Below are 17,837 nucleotides of genomic sequence, written 5' to 3' on the forward strand. Positions count from 1 at the left end.
TTCAAATTCTGTCATATTAACACCCTCTCACACCATATCTCTCCCCAGTACTCTACATATTTTGATGAATAGCGTTATGAAGACAGACACATTTATTCAAAACAGAGCACACATTTAAAACATCCACTGTAAAAATCACAGATTGACGACAGAAACAGTTGAATGTGAAAAAAATTAAAATATTAGGCAAATAAATACTATTACACCCCAGTCCTCTGCTCAGTGATACATTATGCACTTCTTTGGTGACATGTAAATTGGCAAGAATCATTTACAATTCTCTACTACTACATTTGTCACAATACACAGTATAACACACACACACACGCTTAGAGAAACTTTGCTGTATCCCTTGTCACTGGGTCAAAGCCAAGTGTAATTTAAGATTCAACTTAACAGTGTATTGTTATATTTTTTTCTTGCTCATTTTACATTACCAGCCACCCTGGAGTCAGCCCTGACGACACTCATTGTTTTTTTATTTTGAAAACCATCCATGTTCTCTGCTGTAGTATGCCCAGCTGGTGTACTGTAAAGTGTTTTGGAGTTGGAAAAGTCACACACACACACACACACACACACACACACACACACAACTGGTGGGGATTTGAGGCAGGAGAGAGCTTCCTCGAAATCCCCAGAAGTTGACTCCAAGAACATGAGAATGGCCAATTCTAGAAAAAAATAATTGTGATCATCTGTCTTAATCTTGTCACCGCACTTGTTGGATCATATTAAAGAAGTTCTGTATTAAAATCACAAATGAGTTTGATTCCCGATAGTTTAAATTCCAGGGTATTACTAATTAAGAGGTCCCTTGGTTTTTGGTACTGTTTCTCTCCCTCTATGTGTGAAACTTGCAAGCTGCTAATTGCGATAGTACATTCTAAGACAGAGTCTGTTCTCAAAGCAATTCACAGAGAGAGAGACTCAAAGCAATACTCTGAACAGCAGAAACAGCACCCAGAGACTCCCCGTCCTTTTGTTGTATTAACAATTGTGATTAAAATAGAGATAGAGGATCTATGTGGATGGATGCTTGGTGTGGATAATAACTGAATGATCAGGGAGGTAAATAACCAGAGGACCCCCGGAGGGCAGACTGGAATCCACCCAACAGCCTCAAGAATGGGACAACCAAAGAACAAGATAACATCTAGCAGCACAGAGCTGTCAGGAATGTGACATCTGCTGATTGATTCAGCAACAGCTTGATGAAGCAATTCCCATAGACTGGCACAGGAAGAAATTCCTATAAAAATGGACTCTAGAAAGTGAGAACTTTGGGGTCTGATTCTGCAAACCAACTTCCAGGAGCATCAGATGAGCATCTGACAAGGCCCTGCTCCCTCCTCATGTCCAGGCCACCTGGCCAGTGGCTTGGCATGAGCTACTCTAAGGCTGGTAACTATGATAACAACCTTGCAGAACCTGTGTGTGTGTGTGTGTTTGTTTGTATGAATGAATGTATGAATAAATATGAGATTGAATGGAATGTTATAGCTATAACTAACAGCTTACTATGATTCTTTCTGTATTCACAATAAATGTGGTATTTTGCCTTTTCCCCTTTAATAAGATCCTGCTGGTTTTTATTTTATTGGTATAACACAGGTGTGGCCTCACCAGTGCCGAATAGAGAGGAATGATCACTTCCTTCAATCTGCTGGCAATGCACCTACTAATACAGCCCAATATGCCGTTGGCCTTCTTGGCAACAAGGGCACACTGCTGACTCATATCCAGCTTCTCGTCCACTGTAATCCCCAGGTCCTTTTCTGCAGAACTGCTGCTTAACCAGTCAGTCCCCAGCCTGTAGCGGTGCATGGGATTCTTCCTTCCTAAGTGCAGGACTCTGCACTTTGTCCTTGTTGAACCTCATCAGATTTCTTTTGGCCCAATCTTCCAATTTGTCTAGGTCACTCTAGACCATATCCCTACCCTCCAGTGTATCTACCTCTCCCCCCAGCTTAGTGTCATCTGCGAACTTGCTGAGGGTGCAATCCATCCCGTCATCCAGATCATTAATGAAGATGTTGAACCAAACCGGCCCCAGGACCGACCCCTGGGGCACTCTGCTTGATACCAGCTGCCAATTAGACATGGAGCCATTGATCACTACCCATTGAGCCTGGCAATCTCGCCAGCTTTCTATCTACCTTATAGTCCATTCATCCAATCCGTACTTTTTAAACTTGCTGGCAAGAATCCTGTGGGAGACCATATCAAAAGCTTTGCTTAAGTCAAGATATATCACATCAACCACTTTCCCCATATCCACAGAGCCAGTTATCACATCATAGAAGGCAATCAGGTTGGTCAGGCATGACTTGCTGTCATAAATATAAAGGGAAGGGTAAACCCCTTTAAAATCCCTCCTGGCCAGAGGAAATCTCCTCTCACCTGTAAAGGGTTAAGAAGCTAAAGGTAACCTCGCTGGCACCTGACCAAAATGACCAATGAGGAGACAAGATACTTTCAAAAGCTGGGAGGAGGGAGAGAAACAAAGGGTATGTGTGTCTGTCTATATTTTGTCTTTGCCGGGGATAGACCAGGAATGAAGCCTTAGAACTTTTAGTAAGTAATCTAGCTAGGTACGTGTTAGATTATGATTTCTTTAAATGGCTGAGAAAAGAATTGTGCTGAATAGAATAACCATTTCTGTCTGTGTATCTTTTTTGTAACTTAAGGTTTTTGCCTAGAGGGGTTCTCTATGTTTTGAATCTAATTACCCTGTAAGGTATCTACCATCCTGACTTTACAGGGGGGATTTTTTTTTATTTCTATTTACTTCTATTTCTATTAAAAGTCTTTTTTGTAAGAAAACTGAATGCTTTTTCATTGTTCTCAGATCCAAGGGTCTGGGTCTGTAGTCACCTAGGCAAGTTGGTGAGGCTTTTTACCAAACCATGTCAAGGTTCCTCCCCCACTCTGAACTCTAGGGTACAGATGTGGGGACCTGCATGAAAAACCTCCTAAGCTTATCTTTACCAGCTTAGGTCAAAACTTCCCCAAGGTACAAAATATTCCACCCTTTTGTCCTTGGATTGGCCGCTACCACCACCAAACAAATACTGGTTACTGGGGAAGAGCTGTTTGGACACGTCTTTCCCCCCAAAATACTTCCCAAAACCTTGCACCCCACTTCCTGGACAAGGTTTGGTAAAAAGCCTCACCAATTTGCCTAGGTGACTACAGACCCAGACCCTTGGATCTTAAGAACAATGAACAATCCTCCCAACACTTGCACCCCCCCTTTCCAGGGAAATGTTGGATAAAAAGCCTCACCAATTTGCATAGGTGACCACAGACCCAAACCCTTGGATCTGAGAACAATGAAAAAGCATTCAGTTTTCTTACAAAAAGACTTTTAATAGAAATAGAAGTAAATAGAAATAAAAAAAAAATCCCCCCTGTAAAGTCAGGATGGTAGATACCTTACAGGGTAATTAGATTCAAAACATAGAGAACCCCTCTAGGCAAAAACCTTAAGTTACAAAAAAGATACACAGACAGAAATAGTTATTCTATTCAGCACAATTCTTTTCTCAGCCATTTAAAGAAATCATAATCTAACACGTACCTAGCTAGATTACTTACTAAAAGTTCTAAGGCTTCATTCCTGGTCTATCCCCGGCAAAGACAAAATATAGACAGATACACATACCCTTTGTTTCTCTCCCTCCTCCCAGCTTTTGAAAGTATCTTGTCTCCTCATTGGTCATTTTGGTCAGGTGCCAGCGAGGTTACCTTTAGCTTCTTAACCCTTTACAGGTGAGAGGAGATTTCCTCTGGCCAGGAGGGATTTTAAAGGGGTTTACCCTTCCCTTTATATTTATGACACTTGCCCTTGGTGAATCCATGTTGACTGTTCCTGATCACCTTCCTCTCCTCCAAGTGCTTCAAAATGTCCTTTCTTTCCTCTTGACTTTGCCCCCCTTCCCCTTCAGAGTCAGGTGAGCATTACCTCATTGCAGTTCCAAACTGTCCAAGGGAGCGGGTGACTCCCTCCAGGATCTAACAGATTCTTTTGTTGCTGCCTGAGCAAGTGTCCATTGTTCCTGTGAGGCTGGGCTGGGTTTGTCCCATCCATGCCCTGACAAGGTGTGAACTCCCTCTCTGTTCTTGGAGAGTTTTTGCATGGGCTTGCTTTAAGCCGTGAGGTTACATTTTCAGCCTCATAACTATATACATAAAATTATAACCTACAACCTTATTATAACATTACTGTAACAATTACTATAACATCACTATAACAACCATGCTCAGTGCATCATGGGCCTTTCGAAGACACCCAACATGACAAACTTTGCATTGGATACCACTCAATCATTCTATAAAGATGAACATGGGGGTATAGGGTGTCCCCCCGAGGTACAGAGCATCACAAGCTAATTTTAGAAATCTCACATTGGTACCTTCTTTGCATTTTGTCAAATCTGCTGTGAAAGTGTTCTTAAAACGAACATGTGCTGGGTCATCATCTGAGACTTCTATAACATTAAATATATGCAGAATGTGGGTAAAAAAGAGCAGGAGACATACAATTCTTCCCCCAAGGAGTAGAGTCACAAATTTAATTGACACATTATTTTTTAATGAGCATCATCAGCGTGGAAGCATGTCCTCTGGAATGGTGGCCGAAGCATGAAGGGGCATATGAATGTTTAGCATATCTGGCATGTAAATACCTTGCCACGCCGGCTACAAAAGTGCCATGTGAACGCCTGTTCTCACTTTCAGGTGACATTGTAAATAAGAAGCAGGCAGCTTTATCTCCCATAAAAGTAAACAAACTTGTTTGTCTTTGCAATTGGCAGAATAAGAAGTAGGACTGAGTGGACTTGTAGGCACTAAAGTTTTACAGAGTTTTGTTTCTGAGTGCAGTTATGTAATCAAAAACAAATCTGCATTTGTAAGTTACACTTTCAAGATAAATAAATTGCATTTCTTGAATGAGGTAAACTGAAAAATACTATTTCTTTTGTTTATCATTTTTCAGTGCATATATCTGTAATAAAAAATAATATAAAGTGAGCACTGTGCACTTTGTATTCTGAGTTGTAACTGAAATCAATATTGAAAATGTAGAACAACATGCAAAAATATTTAATAAATTTCAATTGGTATTCTATTGTTATAAGTGCGATTAATCTTTTTTAATCATGATTAATTTTTTTGAGTTAATCACATGAGTTAACTGTGATTGACAGCCCTAGAAACAATATACTCACTAGAGCACGTTTTTATAATAGCCACGTTGCAAAATCCCAAATAAAGAGATGAAAGGCAGACCAGGACTGAGTCTAGCACTGGTACACCAGTTGATAGCTGTCATCCACTCCTTGTAATCAACTAAGGGATTAATGTGCTTTCTTGACTTAAAAATCAATAGTCTTTTGATCAGCAAAACACATTAACCAACATCTTTTGAAGAACTTCTGGTAAAAGTAAAGTGTGGAAAGGAATCAATGAAGGATTTCTTCATGACTAATCAGATCTAACCTGAAACTTAAACAGGACTTGAATTGAGAAGATAAGGACAAAAGTCTCAATAGAAAAGTAGAAACTTCTCCTTACCAGCTGCAATTTGTGTGCGACTGTAACAGGGTCAGCATCTGCCTCACGAATGCCACCTCCTGGTTGATGTGAGTCTGCAATCTCTCTGCTTGGGAATGGGGCAGCACCCGCCTCACAGGAGCACCCCCCTTCTGGTCAGGTGTAAGCCTGCTATTTCTTAGTTCTTGGTTGGAACAGGCTGGCACTTACCTCTTGCAAGTGCCCTGTTGGCTGATGGTTTCTTCAGCAGGTCTTCGGTGACTCAGCCCTCCGGCTGAGTCACATGCTATCTGCAGATGAAACAAACAAACAACCCCCTTCCAGGGTACACAGTCTTTACATTCGCACCAAGGCTTCCTCCCTAGAGACACTGATCGCCTGTAACAGTCCAACAGGGACTCATCGTGGTACCCTCAGTTGTGTGTGTCCTTTTCAGCAGCCCTAAATGGGCTCAGCCTTTAGCCAGACCAGAAGGACCCATCATGATACCCTCACTTGGTCTGGCGAGGCTCTGGGCTTAGTCTTTGCTCAGCCCCACAGCTATCGAGGAGATCCTTCTTAGCTCCACTGGTCTTCAGCAACCCTCTCTGGGCACAGTCCTGCCTGAACTGAGCTGTCCATGGTCCTGCTGCTCTTCCAGCCATCCAGGCACCCAGGTTTTCCTCTTCCAGCTCCAGGCAGCAACTGACTGCTTTGCCTCTGATGCTTCTTTTTATATGGCCCTTCTGGCCCCAGATTGGACACTCCAGAAACTCCTCTGATTGGCTGTTTCCCCTGCAGCCACTCTGGCCCACCTGGAGGACTTCTCCTCTGCTCTTTTCTGGGACAGGGTCAGGCAGAGCCAGGAGCCTCCAGCAAGGGACCTCCAGACCTAGTCCACACCGTCACAGTGACCTTCACTGTCAACCCCCCATAGATTATACATTGTACTCATCCAGTTTGAAAAAGTGTCAGGAGCCTGGATTACCAGGTGCAATGTTCTGGCAGAATAAAAATTCACTCCTGGTTATTTGCATGGAAGAATACACTATAGCTCTGAGTAAGGGGTGGGTAAAGCCACTACTATAAAACCAGCATGGATGTAAAGAGAATTCTTTAAGACTTCTTTTCCTATTAGATGGACACACATTGAGAATTTAGATTTTTTCTAAGAGCCTATTGTACAAAAGTTATCATCACTGGAAACTAACATGAGCAAATGTTGCTGCATATGTGGCCACCTTGGTCTAGGTTATATTTTGATAATATGAGCTGTGAGAAGAGTTGTTTTTCTTGCATTGTATTTGCAAAACATCCTTCAATGTTCTAATACCTAAAATATTTATAGCTAACAAACCTCTCTTTTTAAATAGCTTTCTTGTTTCTCTAAACAAGCTTGTACCTCCAATGAAAGGAAAGCACTTCCACCAAGATAAAGACTTCTTGGATTTTCCCTGTGCTGACCTATAAAAGAAATGAACTGCTAAAGCATCAAATTGGTTTCAAACATTTTGCAATAATACACAGAATACTCAGATTTTCTGAGGACTTAATGTGGCTTTTTATTTGCACTAGAGCAAGTGACAGAATTATTGCATACACATAGCATTTTTGTATGAAATTAGGTAGACAGCTAACTGCTCGATTTGTGCACAAAATTAGAAGCAGGTTTTGAAAATTTGCATCTCAAACCTCAAGTCTATGCATTAGACTATAAAAAGGTTGTCTAAGAGAAAGACATTCAGCTGATTCCCTACTTGTATGGTCCCCTCTTGATAAGTGGACAAAGATTGCTACAGGGGGCCTACCCATTAACTTCCCATCAAAGAAAGTTCCAGAACTATTGAAACATTTAAACAATTACACACATATGGCGAGATTTCCCTCTAAATATAGTTCAAATTAGGTTAGCTCAGATCTTTCTTGCATTGGCAATAAAATGGATTAGAAGACTTTATAGAGTTTCCCCCCCACATTTCTAGAGTCTATGACCTAACAAAGAGTAGTTCTCTAAAGAGAGTTCTAATAGGAGTTTGCCAACCCACGTGTGTAAGTATATTTACAAGTGGTGCAAGTTTCAACACCTATAGTTATCGTTGTCCAGCAGTTCCTATTATAAGACCCTGTTTTCAGTTGATGATAATTTTGCAAAACTTTAATGGTTTGTCCTGAAATTTTCTTTGTCAGGTGTCTACCTCAGGCTGAATTCTTAGAGAAAGCTTCAGCAAAAATGATTCAACTATTTCCAAGAACAAGATGAGGGGAAAACACATTATTTTGCCCATGTTAGCAAATTGGTTGTAAGTATTTTGCTGTGATGCATGCACTTAAAATTTGGCAGGGAGATCACCCTGATGTCAGGGATATGCCTTTTGCCATGCCCATGAAAAACTGCCCAAATGTGGCTCTTGAAAAAAATCTCAGTTCTTACATGCTCAGTAGAGACTTGCTAGTTTTGCTGCTAAATTCTTTGAAGAGTATTTGTGGTAAGTATACTCGAGCTCTTACATACTGAGCAGGACTTTCCCTGCAATTGTTACTCTAAGCCACTGTTGTGCTCAACTGAAAACAGGGAGACTGTCTTTCCTGTGCCTAACCTGCTGGCATCTAAGCAGTGACCAGAAGGAGGAAGTAGCTTGACTTAGCATACAGAAAGGCGAGGACACAGGAAAAGAGGTTGTAGAAGCCTGAGGTCAGGAAGAAGCACATAGGGAGGGGGAGGATAGGGAGGTAGGGGGCAGGTGGACAGAGACAAGCTTACTGCAGGACAGTGGCAGAAGTGTCCATTACTACTAGAGCGCATTTCCCTACGGAACCTGGAATTGAATCTAGGAATCCTGAGTCTCTACTTCTCTTTGCTGTCAGCAGATAGCTGTGAAACCCACTGGCAAAGTGTCTGGTTCACATAAAACATAACAGCCTGATCTCCGTTCACTATTTTAACTGTGTTCCAGCATTGCCAACTCTCATGATTTTATTGCAAGTCTTCCAATATCTGTAATTTTTCATAAAGCCCCACCTCTTGGAGTCAGACAGAATCTCAGCTTTCATTTACCCCCTCAGCCCCTCCCCCCCATTTCTACCCCTCTTAGTTTTGGATAAAATTGGGAAACAGCGAACCATAATGGCACAAAAACCATATAAAAAGTCCAAAAATGTACTATTTTGTTGTCTCTTGATTTTTGGGAGCTGACTATTGATTTTTTTTAACCCTGTGGTTGACAATGCTGCTATTCTGTCTTCTTGCCTATTGATTTGTTCTGTGGTAAATTACTATGTGGCAATCAGGGACTGCTGCTGCCCTCTGCATTGACTGTACTTAGTGCAATAGTGTGTCTGTGTGTGGGGGGAGGGGGTACATGAAAACTGAGATTTTCATGACTCCAAGACCTGGGCTTTAAGAAAAACACCAAATATTGGAAGACTTGCAATAAAACCCTGAGAGCTGGCAATGCTGGAACACACAGTAACACATTTTGGACTTGCTGCTGAGAGCCACAGGAGCTACACGCTCATTTTTATCCAGCATTTCTCCCTCTTTTGGGGTTGTACTGGTATATTACAGTCCCTTCCCCAGGTAAGTGTGGAAGCATGGCAGCAGCATGCCTGGGGAAGCTCCCTGATGCAGCTCGCCATTGGTTCTCAGGCAGCTTATAAACTCTTTGTTATGGTTTTCCTTGTGGGCACATCATGGGGAGCTTGTTCAATCAGCTGCTGGTAGATAGGGCTTTGGGGGCGGCTCTTCCCAGACCCAAGCTGCTCTCTGGGGTAGTACGTTGGGGGTGTGTGTGGGGGGGAAGAGAATACCCACCAGCTTCCTCAGAGCCACAGTCAGTCAGCCCAGCACTTCAGATAAGGGAGGCTCAAAGCAGCTGGGCAGGTTACATTGGGCAGAGATAAAGAAGGGAGGATGCACTGGCCTACTCTTTTCTTATGAGAACTGGAGGAGGCTGCTCTTGCTCCAGGGCTGTTCCTGATCTCTACGGTGCTGCTGCTGCCGCTGTGGGTGCTGAGCTCCTGCTCCAGAGCATGTTCTGGAACTGTAGCAGATACCCCCATCCCCCCCCCCCCACCCCGGTATTTCTTAAGTAGCTGCAATTCAGCCCCTGTTGGGGAAAGGACAGGCTTCTCCTGAGGCAGCTCTGAGGGGGAGAGACAGCTCATTGGGGGCTGTCCTGCTAGGCCCCCATTTTGAACCTGCTCATCACAGGACTCCCTACAGGAGAAAAAGCTGATCCGTGGGGAAGGAGAAGAGAGGGCAAAGGAGGAGCAGAAAACAAAAATATAAGGAACAAAAACTGAAAAGGAGAAACAGGAAGAGCAATGAACTCTCCTCCCACTGGTTACCCTGGATATAGTCATGTCTGACAAAGTGGGGTTTTCCTCTTCTTACGTTGTATGTGAGTCTTACTGTTTTGCATGAATACTGTGTGTGCCTCAGTTTCCCTGTGTCCTGCACCAGTGCCTAGGTGGTGGGGATAAGGGTGTGTGACTTTTGCTGTGACCCTCGGAGGTCGCTGAGGCTGCTCCAGCTGCCTGCATGTAAGCTATGGATGGTGCTCTTCGTAACTTGAGTACCAGGAGGGGGATGCAACCAGGTGACACTTTGCCCGGGAAAGTGAGACAAAGACTGGAGGAGCAATTGGCGTGTCGGAGGTGAGGCAGCAGGGTCAAGTTTAGTCTGCTATGGGGGACGCAAGAAGGGGGAGAGGGGGGAGTCCAGGGCGTGTGGGCCAAGACTTGGCTGCAAGTCACTGATTTCTGTGCTAACAAGTTCTGTTCTACCCTGTGTTCCTGTCCACTAATAAACCTTCTGTTTTACACATGGCTGAGAGTCATGGCTGACCGCGGAGTTGAGGTGCAGGGCCCTTTGGCTTCCTCAGGAGCCCCACCTAGGCGGACTCGTTGCAGGAAGCGCATGCTATGAAAAGGGATGCTGAATGGTCCGAGATCAGATCCAGGAATGCCGAAGCTGTGTAAGCTTCTTGCCCTGGAGACAGTGTGCTCAGAGGGAGGAGGCACGCTATACCAGAGTCCTGACTGGCTTCATACAGAGCAGTTCCAGACAGGGCCGGCTCCAGGCATCAGCGACGGAAGCAGGTGCCTGGGTCGGCCAATAGAAAGTAGTGGCACTCTGTCAGTTATTGGGGCGGCATGTCCAGGTCTTCAGCGGCAAGTCCTTCATTCCCTCCCTTCTACTTTGGCGGCAGCTCAATCGGTTTTTTTTTCTTTTGGGTTTTTTTTTTCGCCGCTTCGGGTGGCAAAAAAGCTGGAGCCAGCCCTGGTTCCAGAGCATCAACCTTGTGACTCCATGACATCGTGTCTGGAGTGAGTGACCCTGAGCTGCCTGCCCAGGACTAGAGCAGAGGCAGTGGCTTCTGACAGTAAGTTATCAGGCAGCTTTTCCCTCCCACCATCCTGGCTCACCTGGACTGATAGCTCTGGATGCCTGTCAAGTTTGTGAGAAGGGACCCATACATGAGTATAAAATCAGCTTATGTGCCCTGCTTGAAGAGGAATAGGCATTGCAGCAATAACTAGACCACGGTAACCTCCGAGTTCTCCAAAACGTGAAGGTGCGAGTTGGCATTTAGAAATCAATCAGGATGTAGTTAGATGTGGAATATTTCACTAATATGAATGCTGCCGCTGAGATTATAACACTTGATTATCCCCGAGGCCAAGGCAAACTCAGAAGGAAAGCATACCAATTGCTGATTATTTTCTATTATGATACTCAGAAACTGCTTGATATTGCTTTTGCACAGTAATAGAATGACTGTTCGCTTGTATTATTTTGAAAAAATTTACATCATAGAGTGCTGCTCTCTTCCAAAATCCACTCTTCTGAGGAGATAGTAGAAACCTTCTAGTCTTTTGGAAAATGTACACCTCTCATTGTAGATGGTACAGCTAGCAACAAGGTAGGTTACTCAACACTTTCTAATAAAAGACCCTATTTTCAGTTGAAAGAAGAAAAGGAGTACTTGTGGCACCTTAGAGACTAACCAATTTATTTGAGCATGAGCTTTCGTGAGCTACAGCTGAGCTGTAGCTCACGAAAGCTCATGCTCAAATAAATTGGTTAGTCTCTAAGGTGCCACAAGTACTCCTTTTCTTTTTGCGAATACAGACTAACACGGCTGCTACTCAGAAACCTATTTTCAGTTGCTTGTCAGTAGAGATGGTTGAAATTCACTTTCTGCAAAACCAAAATTTTCTGTGGTAAAAGTGCAATTTCCAAGAATGAAATTTTATTGTATAACAGAAATTCTATTTCCCAGCTAGTTATAATCTTGTGCATATGCATTATGCTACACTTTTTACTACCTGATCACAAACTGTTTTTTCTGCAAGACCACCACCTCATTCAGTAGGCAGAATGGATGGTTATCAGGCAATTAATCATAGCTGTGTGCTGAAAGAAGCTGTGGTCTGTAGGATCCTTGCCTTATTTGTTGCAGGAGCTAGAAGTTGTGTGGTAAATGAGGCAGTGATTATATAATTAAAGACTCTATCGTAATGCATATGCATAAGGGTCCAAATTAAAGTTACACAGGCATCCTTAATTATGACATTTCCTAAGTTTTGAGTGCTTGTCTTTGCAACCTTAATGCTTTTATCTTACTTTTTTTTTAATGTAATAATACATTTCCTTCAGAGATAACTTCAGCTGACATACTTGTAGGTGATGGGTGATCTATCCTATTGTTTTAACAATAGATGTCTAAAAACATACTTGTCTAGAATCAATTACTTAACCATTTTTGGAAGGTTTTAATAATTTCTAAACATACAATTTTTTGAAGGCTAAAAATGAACTCAGATTAATAAGCACATTTTTGTACAGTATGTTACCTGTAAATTGGGTATACAACTCATAAAATGCCATATCTTACATACAAAGGGCTAGCTCCTGAGATCCATGTGTCAATTTACACCAGCTGAGGATCCAGCCCCAGTTGTACATATAGTGTTCTGCTATGGATGAGTTAGAGCTGTGCAGGACGGGGAAGATCAGTCGCTGAGCAGAAGTCTTTGAAGGCATTATTTCTATTCAGCAGAAGGGCAAACAATATTGGAAGGCTGATTGGGGAAGTGCGCTTGAAGTGACAGTTGCTACACTTCTGTTAAAGGGGTACTCTGCAACCAAGGGCCAGTTCCTGGCAGGGCCACGCCTACTCTGACACTTTCCATGCCACTTTGCCCTGACACGTATTTGCTGGCCCTGTTAGTGCTGTCTGCATTGGCTGGCTTCTCCCTTAGCACCCTGAACAGCAGCAACCAAACTAAGGCTCCTCCTTACATAAATATCATGGGAGGGGGATCCGTCCACTTTTGTCCCCCATCTACTGCACCCACACAGGAAGGCAGCAATTCATTTTCAATTACATTTTAAATATAAGGCCAATGGTGGGCTGAATTTACCCCCTCATAGATAGAATATACAAGTAATTAAAATCCAGAGCCACCACATATTCTAAAGCTTTTTATTGAGCCACACAAACAATTCATTCAGGAAAATAAACACACCTGGGGTAAGGCATCTTTTAAAAAAAAACAAAAACCAAATCAGTGCAAAGAATGTATATTACACTTAAAAATAACCCATGCAGGCAGAGAAACAACTAATCAGAAAACAGCATATTTTAGCAAATGAAGTGAGAATACTTATGTTACATCTGTAGTATCACAGATGTTTTCAGTATTAAAAACTGTCAAGATTAACTATTTACAAATGGATCTAATCTGGTTTTATATATACTTCCATAAATAAAGGAGAGAATTCTTCTGGAAATACCATGCTCTTCAGGAAATAATGTGCTCTCTCGGGGATGTTCCTTTTAAGACATTTTCCATTTACTACCATTTATCATTATTCTATTTTCTTGCCCTGATACTTGCTGCATCATCAAATGTAAAGCAGAAGCTCTTTTCTTGTTGAGTCATTACAATTAACAAGCCAGAAATTGTCTCCACCTATGTCAAGTTACAGGAAACATTTAGTGAACTGGAAGTTCAATACAAACAGAGACAAGTATATCCCAAGATGTTTCATTTTCAGGAGTTCTTTTCCAACCCTCAAAAAGGTATGAAAACATAAATGAAGGCCCTGATCCAGCCTTTGGATCTATCCCATCAAAGTTAATTGGACTTCACAGTGGTTAATGCTAATTCATTGTGAGATCAGGGCCTAAATTTCTTGTAATTACTCTCATGGGTGAAATCTGTAGGTTTCTAGGTCTGGAAACTCACAGGGTCCTACAATATCTAATACATACTGTTAATTCATGATGTGCTACTGGCACTTGGGAAGATGATGCAAAGCCCTTTTAATTGTATGGCTTCCTTCAGGCCCAGACATAGGTGACCTAGATCTTACATACATTATGTCTTCATTTAGGTTCACTTTTGTCAACCTAAATTTTGCAATGTTTGCGCGTGGTCAGATTTCACATACACCCTCTCTCTCACCCCACGGTACAGACCATTTGCTCAGGCTTACAATGAAAGAGAAAAACAACAGGGTTTGGTCCTAAAGCCACCACTCATGTTATCATGATGTAAAATATATATTTGCAGTGCATATGTTTAGTTAATAACAATGAACTCAAGACAGTCAGGGATCATTGTGCCCATTAGCAGATGACAACACCCATCATAAAAGGCGATTAAGGAAATAAACACTAGGGGAGGAGGGGGAAATTCTTGTGAATTAAAAAGGGAGTAAAAGTAAACTACTGCTTCTCAGAGAATGCAGGTTAAAATGTGGCGTGTCTGTGCCTTTTCCAGTGCTATTTAATATAGTTATCAGTGATTTCAAGGGAGAAAGTAGACAGCAAGTAGTTGAAGTTTGCTGCTCTTTTGGTTACTAAATACCACAGAAAACTGTGAGTGGCTCCAGGTGGGTTTAAAAACTGGATGGGGGACGAGGCAGATGGAAGTTAGCTTGGGTAAGTATAAAGAAATATGCGTAGGCAAAAACAGTCTACATGTCCAGTCTACATGACTGGCCTCCAGATACTACTGCAATTTAAATGGTCAATAATAATAGTAATAAATAATGCATACTGATAGGCTTGACATTTGCAGGATCCTCAGAGAAAAAGTTATTTAAAGAGTCTGGTTAATGTACAGCAGCATTAAACAAAGAAGACGCTTAAGTACCTTAGAACAGAACATAATCACAATGATTGTATATTGGAGAATGGTATGCCCTCATTTGCAGTACCATTTTTGGTTTTGGCTCCCTCATACCGTAAGCACATCTGGAATGCTTTTTTGCATATGCACACATACATACTCCCCCATATATATCTTATGTATTGTGTGTATATGTATATATACACATACACTATACGTATTTTATGCGTGTATTTTGCAATGAATACATGAATATTCAAAATGGCTTATAATAGCCTTTGAAAGAAATTGCTGGTATACTACTCCATAATCACCCTCCAGCACTATGTACCATAACACAAGACCTCTCTGCAGAATATATTTACAAGTCATGAGGAAAAATCCTCTTGCTGTTTTCACGTCATACAGAAGATAAGTTTGCAAAAGGAAACATTTGGCAGTGGTTCAAATAAGTACTGTCTGGTGGTGCTGATAATGCAATTTTTTTCTGACTACAGTGACAACTATGATGCTGTACAATTCATGTAATCCTTATGTATGAACAAACTATATTTACTGACTGGACAGAATTTATTCACACAATGACCTGAACCATTCTCCTTTCTGTCACTATTAACTTGTTATTTACAGACTGATTCCCTGAACATGGAAAAAAACAAGCTCAGCAAACATGCAAAATATTAGCTTTAAGTTGTATGCAATAAGCATATGGGGATAATTTAATGAACTGTAAAGGATATTAACAATAGGGATTTTAATAATATTTAGAATCTATTAATGGGGCAATTAAGGAAGTAAGAGCAATTAAAAATAAAGATTAGACTTTAAAAACAAATTTTTTACTCTGAAAAAAAATAGGGCGCAGCTTTGTCAATGATTTAACTGCATGTTGCAGTCATTTTACAGCAAATGCATTGCAAAAATAGAGGTGTAATTTTTCAGAAGAAAAACATAGTAAACAGAAAATGAATCAAAAGTAAATATGAGTTAATAAGAAATTGTTTTTCACCCTGGATGATTAGATATCAATTTCAGTTTCACATCTCTTCATTCAGTGATAGGCCAGACATTCAGTTAGTGAAAGTCTGAGTAACTCCATTGGTTACAATGGTTTTAGGCTGATTTATATCAGCTGAAGGCCTTGCCTATTATCTTTAATATGAAAAAGATTTTTGTTTTCAAAATCATCTTTGATCTTTCTATTTCCTATGTATATTGGTCTTTCTATTTCATAGTATATGCATGCACGTGCACGCACACGCACACACTCACACAAGACACTATTGCTTGCTAACTGTACATTGTGTTGTTCTTTTTACATGCCAACCACATCTCCAAAAGAAAATAGTCTGTATTTGTTGGAACCTCGACAGGAACCATGCAACAGGATGGTCTAAAAGGGAAGGTATATAACAAATGAACACTGGATTTCATTCTGTCCTGTTCCATATGTCAGAAATTAGCTATTGTAAGAGTTGAAAAGGGTTATCTAATGTTTGATGTAACCAATACATAGTGTTGTAAGACAGGCTTCATGTACTGATTATTAGCGTCTGCAGAGAAAGCAGGAGGAGGGGGCTAATAACATGAACACAAATTTACTTACTGTGTTAAAATTTGGGAAGAGTCCAACAGCAGAACTACTGTCCACAGGAAAGGACATAAAGGGCTTGATATCCAGTGAAGGCTGCATCATCAGAGTCGGTGTGCGCACAAGGGCAGGAAGTGTAGTAGTATGGCATGTACTGCCTGCCAAAAACAAACCAAAAACAGGAATTCATCACTCCCTCATAGACAAAAATGCCCTTTCTTTAGGCACATACACTCTGTAAAGGTAGAGAAAAATCACCTCTGGCTAACAACCTGTAAAAAATAAACATTATACACCTTTGATAAAGTGGTTCAGTAGGAGTTAATACAATTAAAAGATGCCTACTTCTTCACAGTCTAGATGAGGCAGAACACTTCCCCATGCCCATAGCTGCTCAGATTCTGAAGAGGAGACATATGGTGCATAAATCACATTGGACAGGCAGAATAAAAACACTTCTAAGGCTCAACAATTCTGATGAGCCAGAAAGGCAGGGCTGGGCACCTATTACAAACAGATGCTTTTGCAATTCAGGGTTGCCTATGAGATTAGTGAGAGTGGACATTTATGCAAGCTGGGATACAGAGGTATTTTTTAATGTGAGTTGTGCATTCATTTTTCTCCCTTATAATGGCATCTGTAATGTGCTTAATGCTGGAAAAGTATGATTCAAAGACTTTTTAAAAAAATCTAAGAAAAGGCCTACTGATTAAAAATGCAAGAAATCAAGAAATAAGTAGTAAGTCCATAACATATGTTTATACTAAATAACCATACGGCACAAAAATAAACCCAATTTTCTACTTTCCCTCAACATCACTCTCCAACAATATTTTCTTAATTTAACCCTACATCTTTCTTTCCAAACTAAGGCTTTCTAAATTTTTAGTTCATAGGAACCCGTTTTATAAATACACACAGACAAAATGTGGCCTCAAACAAGTGGAATCTTTCCTAATTGATGACTGTCTAAAACTGAACAGATTAATATTTAATACAAGAGCAGGCCTATATCCTTTCTTTCTGCATAGCTCCTGACTCTCTCATCTCACAGGGGGAGGGGAACAAGGGGGTATGCACCAACAGAAAGTGTAGGAGGTTTGTCCATCTAATGGCACAGGTGTCCCAATATCCACAAAGAAATTTCTTGTCAGTTTTCTGCAGAGGGTCATGCTCTCCCTCTTTGCAGAATGGTTCACAGCAAAGCCACATTGTTGCTGCCTCCCTGGCTGTACACTTCCCTTCCCCTCACCCTCTCCTCACCCTCTGAGGGCAGGAGAAGGCAACTCTCGGTCTACTCTCTGGCTGGATTTTCCAGTGGGAATTCTGTATATTTGCCAGGGAGCTTATGTCACCAAAGCTGTCTCTTTGTCCCCCTGCTCCCTCCCCTTGCTCTTCTTCTAAAACAGAGGGCATTCACACCCCAGATTAGACATTTTTTCATTATATACCTTACTTTAAAAATGTTATTTCTGGAGCTCCAAATGCAATCTGTAACAATTGGATTTACATTCTGCTATTTGGGGTTGCAAAATATTCTTCAATTAATGTGTCAAGTGACTTC

The 17,837-nt window shown here is 41.4% G+C and overlaps 1 protein-coding gene across 5 annotated transcripts in view; it reads right to left on the bottom strand.

Annotated features, from left to right (window-relative positions):
- The window catches only part of ZNF385B (zinc finger protein 385B), a 305,313-nt gene that overhangs the window by 70,705 nt on the left and 216,771 nt on the right, over positions 1 to 17,837 (bottom strand). For all 5 annotated transcript variants that reach the window (XM_074967694.1, XM_074967697.1, XM_074967696.1 and 2 more), the window contains one exon: positions 16,289 to 16,431. In XM_074967694.1, coding sequence (XP_074823795.1) covers positions 16,289 to 16,431 — 143 coding nt within the window. The remainder of the gene's footprint in view (positions 1 to 16,288; positions 16,432 to 17,837) is intronic.

Source organism: Natator depressus, chromosome 11 (genome assembly GCF_965152275.1).
Source record: "Natator depressus isolate rNatDep1 chromosome 11, rNatDep2.hap1, whole genome shotgun sequence".
NCBI lineage: Eukaryota > Metazoa > Chordata > Testudines > Cheloniidae > Natator > Natator depressus.